General features: G+C 37.3%; 1 protein-coding gene across 1 annotated transcript in view; it reads right to left on the bottom strand.

Moving 5' to 3' along the window:
* Positions 1-3,920: 3,920 nt before the first annotated feature.
* LOC149477574 (uncharacterized) overlaps positions 3,921-17,117 on the bottom strand; it is a 31,318-nt gene continuing 18,121 nt past the window's right edge. The window contains exons 5-18 of the mRNA XM_089710980.1: positions 14,971-15,057; positions 14,382-14,633; positions 11,101-11,386; positions 9,541-9,640; positions 9,297-9,420; positions 8,889-9,039; positions 8,474-8,589; positions 8,244-8,367; positions 6,920-7,218; positions 6,572-6,698; positions 5,202-5,304; positions 4,549-4,638; positions 4,363-4,460; positions 3,921-4,183 (exon numbers count right to left, since the gene is read on the bottom strand). Coding sequence (XP_089567106.1) covers positions 3,973-4,183; positions 4,363-4,460; positions 4,549-4,638; positions 5,202-5,304; positions 6,572-6,698; positions 6,920-7,218; positions 8,244-8,367; positions 8,474-8,589; positions 8,889-9,039; positions 9,297-9,420; positions 9,541-9,640; positions 11,101-11,386; positions 14,382-14,633; positions 14,971-15,057 — 2,168 coding nt within the window. The 3' untranslated portion in view covers positions 3,921-3,972. The remainder of the gene's footprint in view (positions 4,184-4,362; positions 4,461-4,548; positions 4,639-5,201; positions 5,305-6,571; positions 6,699-6,919; positions 7,219-8,243; positions 8,368-8,473; positions 8,590-8,888; positions 9,040-9,296; positions 9,421-9,540; positions 9,641-11,100; positions 11,387-14,381; positions 14,634-14,970; positions 15,058-17,117) is intronic.

Genomic DNA, 17,117 nt, shown 5'->3' with positions numbered 1-17,117 from the left:
ATTGGGAGGGTTTAAAGATATTTTTTTTTATATTTCTCGATTTATTTTTAAAAATTTATTACGGCCATTTTACTCATTAGGTTAAGTACTTTCGATATCAGTTTAAAGTTTTTTGTTATCTGTAATACTTACGGAAAAATCGCCTGTGCACACTTAACGATTACACCCTGTATATAATAATATATTGTATAGATTAATTTAGTCAAGGAGTTTTAAATTATTGAAGAGTGGTAATTATTTAGAAGTAGGGTTCGCGAAAAAAATTGAGTCCTACTTATAATTAATAATCACCTGAAAATTTTTCACTAGAGTAAGTATAAATAATTAAATATGTGCTATATTAATTATAAAGAAATTTATTTTTGGCATACAAATTTTACTTAGGTATATTACATAAATTCATTATTGAGTTTCATCTAGCAAAAGTTGAAAGGAACAGATATTAAGTATTATGTATTTAAAATCATTCTTATTATAGGTATGTTTTTAAACATTTCCCTATCCATCCCTAAACTCGCATATTACGTTTATTCGTATTATTAAAACTTCAAGTAATTTTTAATTAATTTGTGTTTCAGTCGCTTGTTTCATCTTTCGGTGTCAAGTTGCTATCGCTTGCGTTAGCGGGAACTATGCGGGTTTTCCTTTGAAAACGCGGGCGAAGCCGCGGGCGGAAATCTAGTAAATAATATAAATAAGAAAACATAAACATTAAGGTCTATACTCTATAGATATCGCTGCAGTGCTGATACTTATATGGCCCTTATGCGTCGCAACGACAACAATTGATGACGTAGCATAGACGTAGCGCAGTACTATGCAAACATAGTTTTTCAGTTAATTATTGTAAGAAATATCAGAATTATTTTTTTTTAAGCTATTGCATAGCTTCTATCGCGGGCCTTGAGCGCGGGGACCGAGTCCAGAAATTCCGTAACGAAAAACCTCACGCTCCCCACTCCGACGGGCGCGGAGGTGTGGCTTGAAGGCATAGCATGCAAATTGCAATAGCTTTACCGCGGCAGTGCCCGAGTGCCACACGTCTTTTTTTTTGTAATTGATAGAGCAAATCGGGAGCAATTTTTTTGGAAGAAATTTTTTTAAAGTGAAACTTTTATTACATCGTCTCAAACTTTTTGGTCTGTGACGGTCGGCTGCCGAGTAGGTATAAAGCAGTGTTCGGAACCGTTCTAACAGTTTCACTTTTACCGTGGTTTCATAAAACCACACAACTTTTTTTTATGAAAAGTGAATATTTTTCATTCTATAGGGAAATCAAGTTTTCAGTATTTGGATTTTTTTTTTATTAATTATAAATAAACTAATAATTATAGAAGTGGAGCAATTACTGATTCTGATGGAGCATTTAAGGAGCAATTTTTTGAGATATTAATAATGGAGAATGTTCACTAATTTTGTTTATTAGCACTCCATATTCTCTGTCAAAAATAAATAATACTAGTGAAAAAATTACTTCGATACGTCAATTAGTTTCCGATTTAGAAGTAAAAGAAGTTGTAAACGCCCGGTGATGGTGTGACGTCACACTACAACACGCTCAATCTGGCTCACTCAGTCCGCTAGCGATCGCGCGCCCGTGCCGTCGAAATTATAATTAAATACTTTTAAAAATGTCCAATCCAAATACCAGAAAATCATGTGTTGTTCCTAAATGTAAAAATACAACTACCAATTCGCCGGATAAGTTGTTTTTTATAGTTGCAAAGGACGTAAGCTACATACATATTAGGTATAATATTTTGAGAACATTGCAGCTGTTTTGCGTTATCCTTTGTTTTCTATACAAGTTTTAATATACAGTTTATATTTACTTGTATATATTGTTTTGTTTTTATTTACTTGTATACTATATAATATATTGTTTTGTTTTTATTTACTTGTATACTAGACTGTGCTTCTGCTCTGCTCGTATGGGCTAAGTATAGGTAGATGGCTAGTAAGATTTTTTCTTGTTTTAAGATGAGAATGATATGGAGAACTATACTAAAATATAAGTTGGTCGGGTGAAGAATTAAACAAAAACAGGGTATATATAATATTTATATATATTACTTATTATTATCGCAGATAAAACCAAAACTAAAAGTAATTACACAAAATGCTCTGAAAAATATCTTGCAAATGTTTTAATATAATTGTTTATGAAAAAAAAATCATAATAAGTATTACCATGTCAAGTAGAAAACGTAAAAGTGTGAAAATTAGAGCTAACTTGGTGATTTTTTTTTATCGAGTAAATTTTAATATTTTATATTTTTGATTAAACAGAATCGTTGAACATATCATCTAGTTTGATATATATTTTATTTTTTAGATTTGGTCTTGAATATTACACGTATCATCCAATAGAAGATTGGTAATTTTGCTTTATACACACCGCGCGGGGACGCGGCCGCGCGGTGCGTTGTGACGTGACGTCACAAGCGGTCACGTGACTATTAGCGGGACTCGATATTTTTCGAAACTTTGAATGCGTATAAAATCAAAACTACTTGGTATTTTTGACTACGACAAAAACTAGTGTATTTGTATACATACAGGCTTTACTGAGACACAATTTCAAGGGATTTGGCATACCTAGTAACATTCTTTATTAAAAAAATAAAACTTTCCGCGCTAACTTCCTTCCGGTCATTTAAATGCATTATAATTATTTATTTATCTACCCAAATACTTAACTGTTCTAACAGAAACCGTGTCGATCTCGGTCGTCCACACTCCACAAGTCAGTTTATTTCACAGGGTGTTTTTTTCTTAAAATAGTACCGTATTCAGAAAAATTTCATTTTTTGCATAGGTACACCGATAAACTTTGCGAAAAATCTCTATTATTCTCTTTCTGTATGCATTATTCATCATCATTATCATCACCATCAGCCAACATAGTACATTCCCACTGCTGGGACACGGGCCTACTATGAGGGAACAGTCTAGGTATAATATAATCTACCACGCTGCCCAAGTGTGGGTTAGCTGATGTCACGCGTCGAACTTTTGAGTCTTCGACATGTCGGTTTCTTCACGATGTTTTCCTTCACCGTTTAGCAGTAGTGATGTTATGCCCTTGCAGCGCAAGATAAATTGAAAATCAATTTATTTCCTGCACACTTTCGTCGTGATCGCCCTACTTATCGATTTGAAATACCAAGTCCTCACGACTGAGCCTCCACTGCATTATGTATTACTAGCTGCGCTTCGCGGTTTCACCCGCATGGCTCCGCTCCTTTTGGTTATTATATTACTTATATTATAAAGCTGAAGAGTTTGTTTGTTTGAACGCGCTAATCTACTACTGGTCCGATTATAAATAAATAAATTACTAAAATATGGTGATACAATTACATAAATAAAAAAAGTACAAAAATGTTCAGCCAATACAATATAGCATGCAAAATAGTTACCATAAAGGAGTTAATGGTCCGTTCGGGTTGAACTTTCCATGAACTCCTTTATGGTATAGAAGTTTTTTCATTAAGCCAATTATGAAGAGTTTTTCTAAATTTATAATGTTTACAGTCTTTAAGTTATTTGGCAGATGATTGAATATTTTAATGGCCATACCCACGCAACTTTCCCTGAATATGACGATACGAGGGTTCTCCCGTAAATTTTTATTTTCAAGCCATCGTATCATTTTGTCAATTGTGGAATTTATGTCAAGTTCATGATCTTTAATTTTTGAAAAATTCTTTTCGGTGTTTGATAGCCCATTTATCGAGGAAGGCTATAGCGAAATAATTTTTGTAATCGGACCTGAGTAGTTCCTGAGATTAGCGCGTTCAAACGAACAAACAAACTCTTCAATTATCAAACCTATTAACTGATTTTATGTACAACTTTTTGATACTAATTTGTTACTGAGCTTAGGGGTGTCGGGTCAATGCAATGAAACACAGGTCGAAGTCTATCGAGCGTATATTGGCACTAGGGTTACAGGGTGGCGGGGCGGGACTAGGCCTTCAGCACGTCGGCGGTGGCGAGGCGCGGGTAGGAGGGCTTGGTGAGCACGCCGCACGTGTTGGAGCCCGCGTGCACGCGCACGTAGCCGGCGTCGCCCCACGAGCTCGTCCACGAGTTCTTCAGCACGAAGTGCTGCTCGCCCTCGCTGGTGCCCCATCCCACGGCCAGCACCGCGTGCTTCAGATATTTCGATGTCTTGCCGCTGAAACGTTATTAGAGAACGATATTTTTTTCCATAGAGTATTTATACTTACTTATATATAAAAGAATCATCAAAACTTCTGAGGTAAAAAAACGAAAAAAAAAATACAATCGAATTGAAAACCTCCTCCTTTTTTGAAGTCGGTCGAAAAGTGCATTACATTTAACAAGTTATATTACCATCGGTCGTCATATAGAACGCCCGCATTGTAGCTGATGAAGCTCTTACAGTGGGCGTCCACCAACACCACGCTAGGCGCGTGCTCCTTTATCGCCACCTGGTCATCAGATCGATGATTAATGTCGGTCTCGAGAATTAAATGCAACGTTCGTCGCATTGGAAGTTTACTTAAAATCGGCGCATACTTTGAGAGCGGGCACGCTGTTCTCCGTCACGTTGACGTGTCCGCTGATGCGCGTCACGGCGGCCACCTCTTTCTCGCGACATTGCTGCTTCTAGACCGTGTAAATACACATATTATATTATATACCTATTAATAAAATTAAAAATTGAAAAAATGTGTTATGTTATTAAACCCAAAACTCGTGAATGACTCGATCGAATCCTTTATTTTTTCGTGTTTAGTGCAATACATCTTTGAACTTTTGTCTCTTTTTATTCTTACTTATATATATTGTAGTTACTAATAATGAAATATATTGTATAAACACATCGTGTGAAAATACACAGTTTTTAAAACTCATGAAAATTTCAGCAAAATTTCAAAGTCGCGTCATGGCAATAGTCAATTTCAATAATATAATATCTTCTCTGAAATTTTTAAAAATATTTTACGATCACGTTTCGTGAGATACGGCCTGCTGTCAGACGGACAGACAGACAGACATCAAATTCTCAGTAATAGGGTCTAGTCTTACCCTTTCGGTACGGAACCCTAAAAACTACCTTCTGTACAAAAATCTCTGTCAGCTAACAATCATTTGAGGTCAAAACAAATACTTTTTAAACTTTGAAAGATCAGCTAGTTAAAACCATGTTTAAACGTCAGTCGAATCACCATCGACTTGTAGGGGTACTCGTCGAGTGCCGGCAGGCCGCGCTCGCGCACGTAGTCGTACGCGCTGCTGGGCCACGTGCCTTTGCATCCTTTACCCCCGAACCTGCGATCATTCTCATTTTATAACACCACGGATATAACATAATATACGTATTTTTTATTCGTAATAATTCTGAATTAATCAATTCAGATCAATATAATCATATTAAAATGTTTTTTTTTTTTTAATTCATGCAAATTAAAACTTTTTTTAAAAGACGAAGTTTATTAATTTTCCATCTTATAGAGATAATTATATAAAATAAATAAGAAGCTATAGTTAAAAAAATGAAATTATTGTATAGTCACCGAACCTTGATGAAGTTTACAAACTTTTGAATTAGATCTGTCTGTTCAAAAATCGAGACTAAATGAGTCGGTTACATACAAACATATCAATAAATTAAACATATTTATTGATTGTATTATATGTACAGGCAACTATTTACAATTTTGCATACGTCCGATCAATCCGATGATGCGTTTCAATAAGCAAATGTTTATTAGAATGGACAACGCGTGAATGAATGAATAAAAGATAAATAAATCATCCTTTAGGCTTGATTTTGACCCACTTTAAATGAACAGATTTAATTCATTAAGTACACTTATCAAGGATCGTTGACAATACAACAATTTTACGAGCGTAAGCGGGTTTTTTAGTTTTTTAATAGATAAAAAACTAAAAAACCCGTGCACAAATGCAAGTCAACAAAGTCTAGGGATATTTTTTATTTCCACCTTGGTGAGAAAAACTAACATTTTTAGTTAAAATAAAAAAGAAACATGAATAGTTTTTATTTTGTATTAAAGACCTTAAAATTAATCTTATATATAAAATTCTCGTGTCACAATGTTAGTCTGCATACTCCTCCGAAACGGGTGGACCGATTCTCATGAAATTTTCTGTTCATATCGGGTAAGTCTGAGAATCGGCCAACATCTATTTTTCATATGTACCACGGGCGTAGCCGGGGCGGGCCGCTAGTCTTATATATAAAATTCTCGTGTCACAATGTTAGTCTGCATACTCCTCCGAAACGGGTGGACCGATAATCATGAAATTTTCTGTGCATATCGGGTAAGTCTGAGAATCGGCCAACATCTATTTTTCATATGTACCACGGGCGAAGCCGGGGCGGACCGCTAGTTATCTATAATTCTTCCAATTAAAATATTACAAAATTCTTCATAGATTTTTAGATATTTGTAGGTACAATAAAAAATATCCCTAGACTTTGTTGATGTGGGTATATGAATTTTTAAGTGATTGTAGATCACTTTGACGTAGAAACGGAATTGTCCGCAAGTAAAATAAGAATAAGCATTACGGGCCCGAGCAGTCGACGAGGCACTGCGGCGACAGCGGCACGAGGCGGCCCGTGCGCATGTACAGCGCGCCCTCCACCGCGCCCGCCACCGCGAACGCCCAGCACGACGCGCACGTCGTACCCTGGTCTGCGAGAGAGGAGGGAAACGTATGAAATCCAATCGACTTAGCGCTTTGGACCATTCAAACGTGCATCTCTAATATGACATGTTAAAAACTTTCTGACTGAGGAATTTATGAGGAATTAATAAAGGAAATTTTAATTAAGTACTTTAAGTTTCAGTACCTTCTATACGAACTGTTCACGCTTTAAGGTTTCTAAACAGATATTACATGTGCTGCGACTCACTCTGCACGGGCGAGACGCCCATGGATTGGAAGCTGTCGGGCAGGCTCGCGTCCTTATCCTGCAGCTCGCTGCGCGAGTAGGGGAAGCGGTCGCCGGTGTCGAGGCTGCCGGTCGACTCCACGCCCATGAGCTGGTCCTTCTCGGCGTCCAGCCGGTCGCCCAGGTGGTTGACGCCCAGCGACGTGGTGCTGCCCTGCCGGTTGGCGGACGACGTGAAGCGCGCGGTCTGCATCAGCAAGTTCTTGCGCACGGCCTCCTCGGTGTCGTCGCCGTATTTGCGGTTAAAGTCCGTTTTAAACCTGAGTAATTCCAGTGTGAGAGGTATCTATACGTTCATACAAAATATATTACCGACCGGAGTACGAATTATGTACCTATATTATGTTCGATAGGCCTATTAGCTTATATCTAAACTAGGCGTATGACACAGACATACGACAGTTCATCGAACACAGTACATAAATATTATATATTTTATACTAACTTTCACCCGCATAGCTCCGCTCCTGTTGGTCTCAGCGTGATGATATAATATATGATACCTATAATACCTAGCCTTAAACCTTACCTTAAGCCTTACCTAGCCAAAGATGTATTAATCCATCAGTCCTCGGAATCACAGACACAATAGAAAATCTATTGTGTCGCGCCCCGATCGGGCCTTACGGTGGTCAATGGGTTAATAAATGTTTTTTCTTTCTTTCTTTCTTTCCTTATAGCCTTCCTCGATAAATGGTCTATCCCACCAAAAGCATAAATGTAAAAATTGGAGCCAAGTTCAATCGTTGACTTAATTTGCCGAAAAAAGAATTGAGATCGAAATGTGTGCCAAGTTCTGAAGACAGTCCAGAAATTTATTTACAAAGATGTATTAAGTTCTTAGGTGAACTTAAAACTCAATTGTTTTATTTTCCCTTAGAGAATAACGTTTATTCCAAAATATAACTATTTTAATTTGAATAATATAATTATTTTCACAAAGCAAACAACTACACCTGACACTCATGAATAAAGATTTATTTTTAACTGCAATATTTTTATTTATTTTAAGCTTAATTATTAGCTAGAACTAGATTTTCACCAGTGGCTTCGTTCGTGTGGACAACAGAATTTTGTACTTCGAAAATTTTCGAAAAGAGGCAGTATGAATTTTTTTCTTAATTAGTTTCGTATATCGCGTCAACTGTTTATGTTAGAAAAAAAAATTACAAACATTTTGAAGACCTTTTTTCATTCATACACATTTTTTACAAACATTATGGGAGCATTATCGACCTTATAATTTATTGTTTAAGTTTAATTAAAGAGAATACATAATAATTACTTTTGAAGAGCCACATCATATTTGGGGTCGCGGAAGGGCAGCGTGAACTCGCGCAAGGGGTCGAGCCGCGCGAATTGTTCCGGGTCGGAGCGGCTCAGCGTGTCCTTCTCGTCGCACAGCTCGTCTGAAACGTAGTGCAACGTGGAATGACTCATCACTCATCACTCATCACATAACCTATGAAAAACCTGAAAGTCTCGTAGAGAGTATCTTTCAATTTGATATCTTACCAACATTGGGTGTGAAGAAGGCAGCATCCTTTTGTTCGATCCTCACGTCTAAGTAGCTATGTTGGTAGCCGTCGCAGTCCGCCCCCAGCGCGGAGCTGTCCGTTGCCACGTTGTACCTGTAAACGGCACAAGATCGAATATGTATAATGTATGAGGTCCATACATCATACGATTAACTTTATTTTCAAAATTTAATCTCTCTTACTTGTTTCGATTCAAATTGTTTACATGTAAGTAAGGTGACATATTATGGAAGACTGTGATGGAAGTGTGTCTCGTAAGTAACATTCGTAAAAATGTTACAAAGTGTGGCTCTTTCAAACATAAAAGAAGTCTTACTGAACTGCATAATAAAAAAGGCAAATTTAGGTGTAAGGGTGCAGACGGAAACGGTATTGAGAAATGAGTGACTGACTGCAGCGGCACAGGATGGTCGTCGCGGTCGCGCGCCAGCAGCAGCTCGTGGCGCACGGTGAGGCGCTCGCCGCTCGCCGCGCCCTGCTCGCCCGGCGCGCCCGTCACCTGTCGCTGCCACCGCTCCACCGACGTGTTGCCCTCCGCGTAGCCTGCGCCGCAACACACAGACACGCACGCGGTTAGCGATTGGAGAAAAGCTAATTGCTCAATCTGGTGTTTTCATCGATTACATATACAATCGAACATTGTATAAACTGTAATTGATTAAAATACCTAGTAAGTAGGTACCTATTATAAATAGATTTTGATACATGTTAATATGTCGGGGTCACGTGAAGTTGTCTTGTTTATGCTATAAATATAACATCACCACACATTACATCTAACCGTACATAGGAATTATTACCAGCGAAGGTGAACTGAGTGAAGTCGGGCAGCGCGGGCGGGAGGCGGTCGTCCGCCTCGGCGCGCTGAGGCTCCGAGATGCCGCAGCGCCGCGTGCTCTTGCCGCCGGACCGGTCCACGTGCACCTACGCACAGTTACATTGTGGTTACATTGCCGTCGACTTAAATATATCTATAATAACAATAAAAAATCCCGAAAATAAACTTATGTTATTACTAAGCAAGGCAATACGTTATTGACTCACTTCAAAATACTGCACTCTGCCATCAGGCAGGAAGGTGCGGTAGGAGGACGCAGAGCCTTCGTGGAAATCTACGCGAACGGAACCACTCGCGGCGTCGTACCTGCAAGCAGCGACGTGCAACGTGAAAAATAATATACAGCGTGTGGCGTACCGCGTAGTGAACGGATTACCTGGTAACTGAATATAGAGAACGTTGTGGCGGTTTGAAAAAATGCAAGTTTTTCATACCAAAAGTCTGTCGGTATTCGAGAAATTCGACATTTTTCGAAAATTATATGAAATTATACCTTTTGCCACTTTTTCTGGTGCTGTGTATCTTAGCTATGCTTAACTTCAAAAATCCATTTTATTGCTGAGTTGATTCAACTTAAAAATATTTATTTGATAAATGTGGAAAGTGAAGCAAATAATTATAATGTATCGTTATATTCAATTAAATTTTATAACGTTCAAAGTAGCCACTATGCTCTTATACAAACTCTACATATTTTATTACTAGATTTCCGCCCGCGGCTTCGCCCGCGTTTTCAAAGGAAAACCCGCATAGTTCCCGTTCCCGTGGGATTTCCGGGATAAAACCTATCCTATGTGTTAATCCAAGTTACCCTCTATATGTGTGCTAAATTTCATTGTAATCGGTTCATTAGTTTTTACGTGAAAGAGTAACAAACATCCATACATCCATACATCCATACAAAATTTCGCCTTTATAATAGTATTAAGATATTAATGAATGCTTGCTTCAAGCTGCTTGCATGTAATATTTCGTGCATCTGAAAGAGTGGCAAAGGGGAAAAATTTATAAAATTTTCGGGAATTTAATAAATAACTTGCATTTTTCCTAAGCATTTTTCTGAACCGCCTCAACATTCTCTATCTCCAGTTACCAGGTTAACCAACAACACACCTTGTATATGTTACCGGAAATGTATGAAATCAAGGAATTGTACCTATACAAATCCTAGGAAATGTACGTACGATTCCGATACTATTTAGGAAATGTATAGATATCCTAGGAAATGTATAATTTTCCTCGAATTGTATATTTTTATTTTATTTTTATTTTTCTTTATTAGGGATAATAAACAGCAGAACAGTGGTTAATTATACAATAAAACTTAATCTAAATACAGGTATAACTGTCCAACCAACAACTTTATCCACAGTTTGGATACATACATTTTTATACGTGCAACAAATGCGAATAAGAAAAAATAAATATAAATGTGCACTTAGCCATGGTAATAAAAATAAAATAAATCAAAAATTAGAGATAAAGGTAGAGGGACGCAAAATAAGATAGGTTATTGCATGTTGAGGAGCAGATCAACTAAACTTCTACGAAACTTAAATTTTGAAATCGAAAACATGTCAAGGTGAGAGAAATTTTTATTAAAATAATTGTCAACAACATGACGTATATACGTCATGGTGCTACTGGAAATCCGTAATAATTATCTTCGATTTAATTTACGTTAACCTTTAAACTTTTCAATAACTACGTTCGCTCGGTGGATTCAGGTTCTATAATATAATATTATAAAGTACAATCAATCTCACCAAGCCGTGTAAGGTTCGGTGTAGTCGGCGCGCGGCACGGTGAGCGCGCCGACGAGCGCGATGGAGCGCGTGATGCGCGGCGTGGGCGGGCGCAGCTGCGACTGGCGCGCGGAGCGGGAGCGCGCGGGCGCGGGCGGGCGCGCCAGCAGCCGCGGGCCCTCGAGCGCGGGCGACGGCCCGTTGGCCAGCCGCGCCGCGCGGTCGTGCTCCGACAGCAGCAGCGGCGGCAGCGCGGGCGCGCGCGGCCGCTGCTCGCGGAACAGCCGCACTTGCTCCTGCGACGAGACTGCGCCGAGACACGATAGTGGCCGTAGTAGACAACATATTTTAATCATTCAAAAATAAACAAATATTATTTAAAAAAATCCTTTCTTGCACTGTTATAATATTATCCTGAAATAAAATTCAAGACCAAAATTCTTATCACCGGCGGTCAACAAATTAATACATATTTCCAATTTAGCCTCTAGCAATATCAAATTGATTCTTTATCTTGATATTGGTTTTTAGGGTAGGTAAAGGGGATGGGACCCTATTTCTGAAATTTTCCTGTCTGTCAGTGCGTCCATCTGCTATCAATATTCAAAATACATTAATTTAAAAATATTTGTTCTATTTCCGCTTAATTATTCTTTTTCTTTTTTAGGTAAATTTTCTAAATCATTTTGTGAATACATATTTCAAGCGTGTTATCAATATAAGCAAAAAAAATCTTTTTTCCACTTAGATGTATGGGAACCGCCTTAAAAATATTTGAATCTTATGGTTAGTATTTGCTGTTACAGCGTCAACAGAAATATTCTCTGAAATTTTACATTCCATATCATTTGCAAATAAATATTATTTATTACTAGCTGCTCCGCGCGGTTTCACCCCCGTGGCTCCACTCCTGTCGGTCGTAGCGTGATGATATATAATAGCCTTTAACCTTCCTCGATAAATGAGCTTTTTTAAACACAAAAATAATTTTTTAAATCGGACCAGTAGTTCCCGAGATTAGCGCGTTCAAACAAAGAAACAAACCCTTCAGCTTTATAATATTATAGTACTTATACAGGGTGTAATCGTTAAGTGTGCACAGGCGATTATTCCGTATAAGTATTGCAGATATCAAAAAACTTTTTACTGATATCGAAAGCCCTTTACCTGATGAGTAAAATGACAATTCTAACTTTTCGAAAATAAAACGGGAAATATCCAAAAAAACTTATATTAAACACTCCAATACATTGAATTTTCTATACATTTCGTGTTCAAAGCAAATGTTCGAAGTGACGTCCTCGTTTAGGAATACCATTGTATTCCTCATCGAGCTCTGTTTACAGTTTATAAATGAATTTTTATAAAAAATTGCGAAGTAATTTAAGCACAAATTCAAAAAAAAAAGAACCAAAATTTTTCAAATTACATGTTTAGGATAGTCATATCTCATACTAAATGTATGGGAGTGTTTGGTGTAAAATTTTTGGATATTTCCCGTTTTATTATTAAAAAGTTATTGTTGTCATTTTACTCATTAGGTAAAGGGCTTTCGATATCAGTATAAAGTTTTTTATAAACTCGCCTGGTCGTTACCAGGCGAGTTTATACGTTCGCTAGCTATGCAGATACTGAGCCATCTGCGCACGCGCGGCCAGTGGATAGAGAGCATAGCGTACGGGATGTGGGTGGGAATAGGTGGGTGGTTTACTTTAATCAGTCGTCAAAAATACCAATTTTAGAAATTGACAGAAAAACTACGATAAGTCAGGAAAAATTTCTATAAGTCAGGAAAATTTCCATAAGTCGGGAAAATTTCTATAAGCTGGAAAATTTCCATAAGAAAGGAAAATTTCTATAGGCCAGGAAAATTTCTATAAACAAGGAAAATTTCTCTTTGCCGCAAAATTATATAGATAAGGAAAATTTGTAAAAGTCAGGAAAATGTTTATAAGCCAGGAAAATTTCCATGAGGAGGGAAAAATTCTATAAGCCAGGAAAATTTCTATACGTGAGGAAAATTTCTTTTTGCCGCAAAATTATGTAGATAAGGAAAAATTGTATAAGTTAGGAAAATGTTTATAAGCCAGGAAATTTTCTATACGCCAGGAAAATTTCTATACATCGGAAAAATTGCTATATGCCAGCATTCTATAAGCCAGGTAAATTTCTATACGCCAGGAAAATTTCCAAAAGAAAGGAAAATTTAAAACAGTAAAATTTCCATAAGTCCGGAAAATTTCTATACGTCAGAAAAATTTCTATACGTCTGGAAAATTTCTATACGTCAGGAAAATTTCTATACGTCAGAAAAATTTCTATGCGTCTGGAAAATTTCTATACGTCAGGAAAATTTCTATACGTTGGGAAAATTTCTCTTTGCCGCAAAATTATGTAGGGAAAAATTCTATAAGCCAGGAAAATTTCTCTTTGCCGCAAAAATTTCTATAAGTCAGGAAAAATCCATAAGTCGGGAAAATTTCGCTAAGACAGGAGAATTTCTATACGTCAGGAAAATTTCTCTTTGTGGGGAAAATTTCTATAAGTCAGGAAAATTTCGACAAGTCATTAAAAAATAAAATTATAGATAAATTATGATAAAATACGTATTTAAGGCGATAGAAACGATTCAACTATAAATTTATATTTAAACATGGTATGCATAATAAATAACCTTATATTTCGTGTTTCTCAGAAATAATTCAGAAGAGAACTTAATACAACGGTTCGGTGAGATGGGAGAGGATACGGCAGATTGCTCTAAGCCGTTGTTAGGCGATTGTGGAGGTAATATTATTATTTAATTAATTAAGTATTTAATTTGATAGATAAATTAAAAAATTAATCAGAGAGATAATGTAAAAAGCAGTTTTAATCCTACTAATATTATAAATGCGAAAGTTTGTGAGGATGTGTGTGTGTGTGTGTGTGTGTTTGTTACTCTTTCACGCAAATACTACTGAACCGATTACAATAAAATTTAGCACACATATTATAGAAGGTAACTTGGATTAACACATAGGGTAGGTTTTATCCCGGAAATCCCACGGGAACGGGAACTATGCGGGTTTTCCTTTGAAAACGCGGGCGACGCCGCGGGCGGAAATCTAGTATATTATGTATATAAATCTCGTGTCACAATGTTTGTCCTCAATGGACTCCTAAACCACTTAACCGATTATAATAAAATTCGCACATCATGTGCAGTTCGATCCAACTTGAGAGATAGGATAGTTTAAACATGTTGGTACCACGGGCGAAGCCGGGGCGGACCGCTAGTTGTATTATAATAATTAACTTACATGGCGTTTGAACGTCTGGAATTTCTACTTGTACAGGTCTATTCGGTTTGTTGGGCGCCACGTGGAAGGGGTAGCGCTGCGGCACGGGCTCGTCCGCCACGACGGGTCCCCACGCGGTGCTCTTGGGCGGCTCGGGTCGCCGGTGGCCCGGGCGCCACGCCTGCGACGGTCTGGCGGGTTTCTCTTGTGGCTGCTCATACTCATCGTCGTCGTACTCGTACTCATATTTCGTCTCTTGCACCGGTTTACATTCTGCCAAAATCATTAGGTACCTATTCAATTATTTTTAACACGCTTTTATTAAAATAAATTACATTATTTTATCTGATTTAAAAAAATGGATAGTTAATCGTGAGAATAAATTATCTACAAATTTATTCACCGAACATGATTTCTAGTTTTTGTATTATCCAATTACATATCATAATATGAGAACATAGGAGGACAGTGTCAATGTAGTGGGAAGTAATTATAGGTAACTGAATTATGTGTTATAATCACATTTAGTTCACAATATACTATCCAACCGCCAATCGCCAATCGCACACAATATGGTCATAATGTGTATAGATGTGATAAAAGTTGTTACCGGTTTGCGGCGGGCTGGGCGCTGCGACCGGCATCGGCAGCGGCAGGATCACAAGCGGCACGGAGCCTCCCTGCCCCGCGCCGCGAGCTGGAACCGACCACAACACGCCCTTTATATATTATGAATCTTCTTCTTATACTATAAACTTATAAAAAACGATAGCCGTCATTTTTAGGGTTCCGAACAACAAAATACACGGTATACGCGGTACCCATATAGGATCATTTCGTTGTCCATCTGTCTATCTATCTGCCTATCAAGACGATTTTTCTCATGAACGTGCGAAGGAAATTTATATCAAATACTCAGATCAAATTCAAACTTTTAAGCCAACGCAATCAAAAAATAAAGGCCTCATGGTGCAAATTTTCGTCATTCGCAAGGGAATCAAATCCTACAGGATAGTTATAGGATAGTTCACGGGAAACTCAGAATCTTGATATTTCATACGAAACCACGTCTTCGTAATTTAAATTAAAAATATATAATTAAAAACAGATTTGTGCCGAACCCCCGGTGCGCAAGTCCGACTCGCACTTGGCCGGTTTTATTATTATTATAAATGGAAATACACACAAAGATTGATTGAAATTGAATCCCTGGAAAATGAGAACGACATCTCGGGCGTGATTATCATCAGTTCATGTATAACGTACTAGCTGTGCCCCGCGGTTTTACCCGCATTGCTCTGTTATAGCCTTCCTCGATAAATGGACTATCTAACAGTAAATAAATTTTTTAAGTCGGATCTGTATTCTGTGGTTCCAATTAGCGCGTTCAAGCAGACACACAAAGTGTTCAGCTTTATTAATATTAATTATTATCTCTTCTCCATAATACTCGGGTACCACCAGAAGGACGGTACCCGGATCTTTGGAAGGCTTACGTGGGGACACGGATCCAACACGCAGAGGCCCTTTCGAGACTTTTAATGTGTTGTGGGACACCAGCCGCAGCCTGCCCATGACTGCACTATAGAGATACAGCCCTGGACAGTCCGCGGCCGATGTAGGACTATTGCAGGGTATGGAAATTTAATAATTGGGCTATGGATTGGGATGCTAAATGGACTGGTACTGGGGACTATGGGAAACTATGGCACCTGCCTTTCTACTAAAAGAAAGTAAAAATATGATGGCAGGTGGTGACTCGCCCTCTCACTGTATGGGCCCCCGAAATAAGTCGCTGCAATAGTGCGACAAGGGGGCAACATATTAGGTTTAAAGACTTTATTACTCATAAAAACAATAGTTCACTTAAAATGAGTTACATGCTATCTTATATATAAGTTAAACTTATCTCTAGTTTAAGGTAATCATACATTACAAATTTTACATATTTTTATACTTTATACAAAACAAGTTTAAGTTGTATTGTATTCTACTTTTCTATTCTAAATTACAGTGTATATGATTTTTAAGTAATTTTTTGAATACATTAAGACTCTTACAATTTTTTAATTTTTTTGGTAGTCTATTGAACATCTGTGCTCCTTCAAAGAGTATAGTTTTTTTCCCATAGTTAGTTCGAGTCGAGATAGGTTGCAAATCATTTTGATTTCTCAAGTTATATTTTGTTGATTTTTTATCTATTTGTAAATTTGATTTTGTTGTATTTGTTGTTATTTTCTTGATAAGGATACATGTAGAATATGCGTAAATTTGTGAGAGTGTAAATAATTTTGTTTTTGAGTATAGTGTTTTTGTAGAAGTAAGGTAATGATAGTTAAAAAGAGTTTTTATAATTTTGTTCTGAGTTCTTTGTAGTGAAATTAAATTTGTTTTGGAGGCTGATCCCCATATCTCAATTAAATAATCTAGATGAGGCTTTACTAAAGAATTATAGATCATTAAACGTTCTTTTTTTGGAATACACTGTGTTACTCTATGGAGTGATCTTAGTAGTGATGTTAGTTTACTTTTGATATGGTTAATATGTACCGTCCAAGTGAGTTTATCATCTAACCACAGCCCTAGGTATTTTTCACAGTTTGAGTATTGGATGATTTCCTTATCTATAGTAAGAATTGGGGTAGTGTTTGGCAGGGGTTTATTCTTTGCAGCAAATATCATGAATGAAGTTTTTTTAGTGTTGATTGTGAGAAGATTGTATTTAAGCCATGTAGAAAGTAAGTCTAAATCTTGTTG

The sequence above is a fragment of the Colias philodice genome, chromosome 25 (assembly GCF_061535455.1).
Source record: "Colias philodice isolate Cphi_HAF_F1 chromosome 25, ilColPhil1 Martin Lab GWU primary, whole genome shotgun sequence".
Lineage (NCBI taxonomy): Eukaryota > Metazoa > Arthropoda > Insecta > Lepidoptera > Pieridae > Colias > Colias philodice.
Note: the sequence above shows the minus strand (reverse complement) of the source record. Positions and strands in the feature narration are given on the sequence as shown.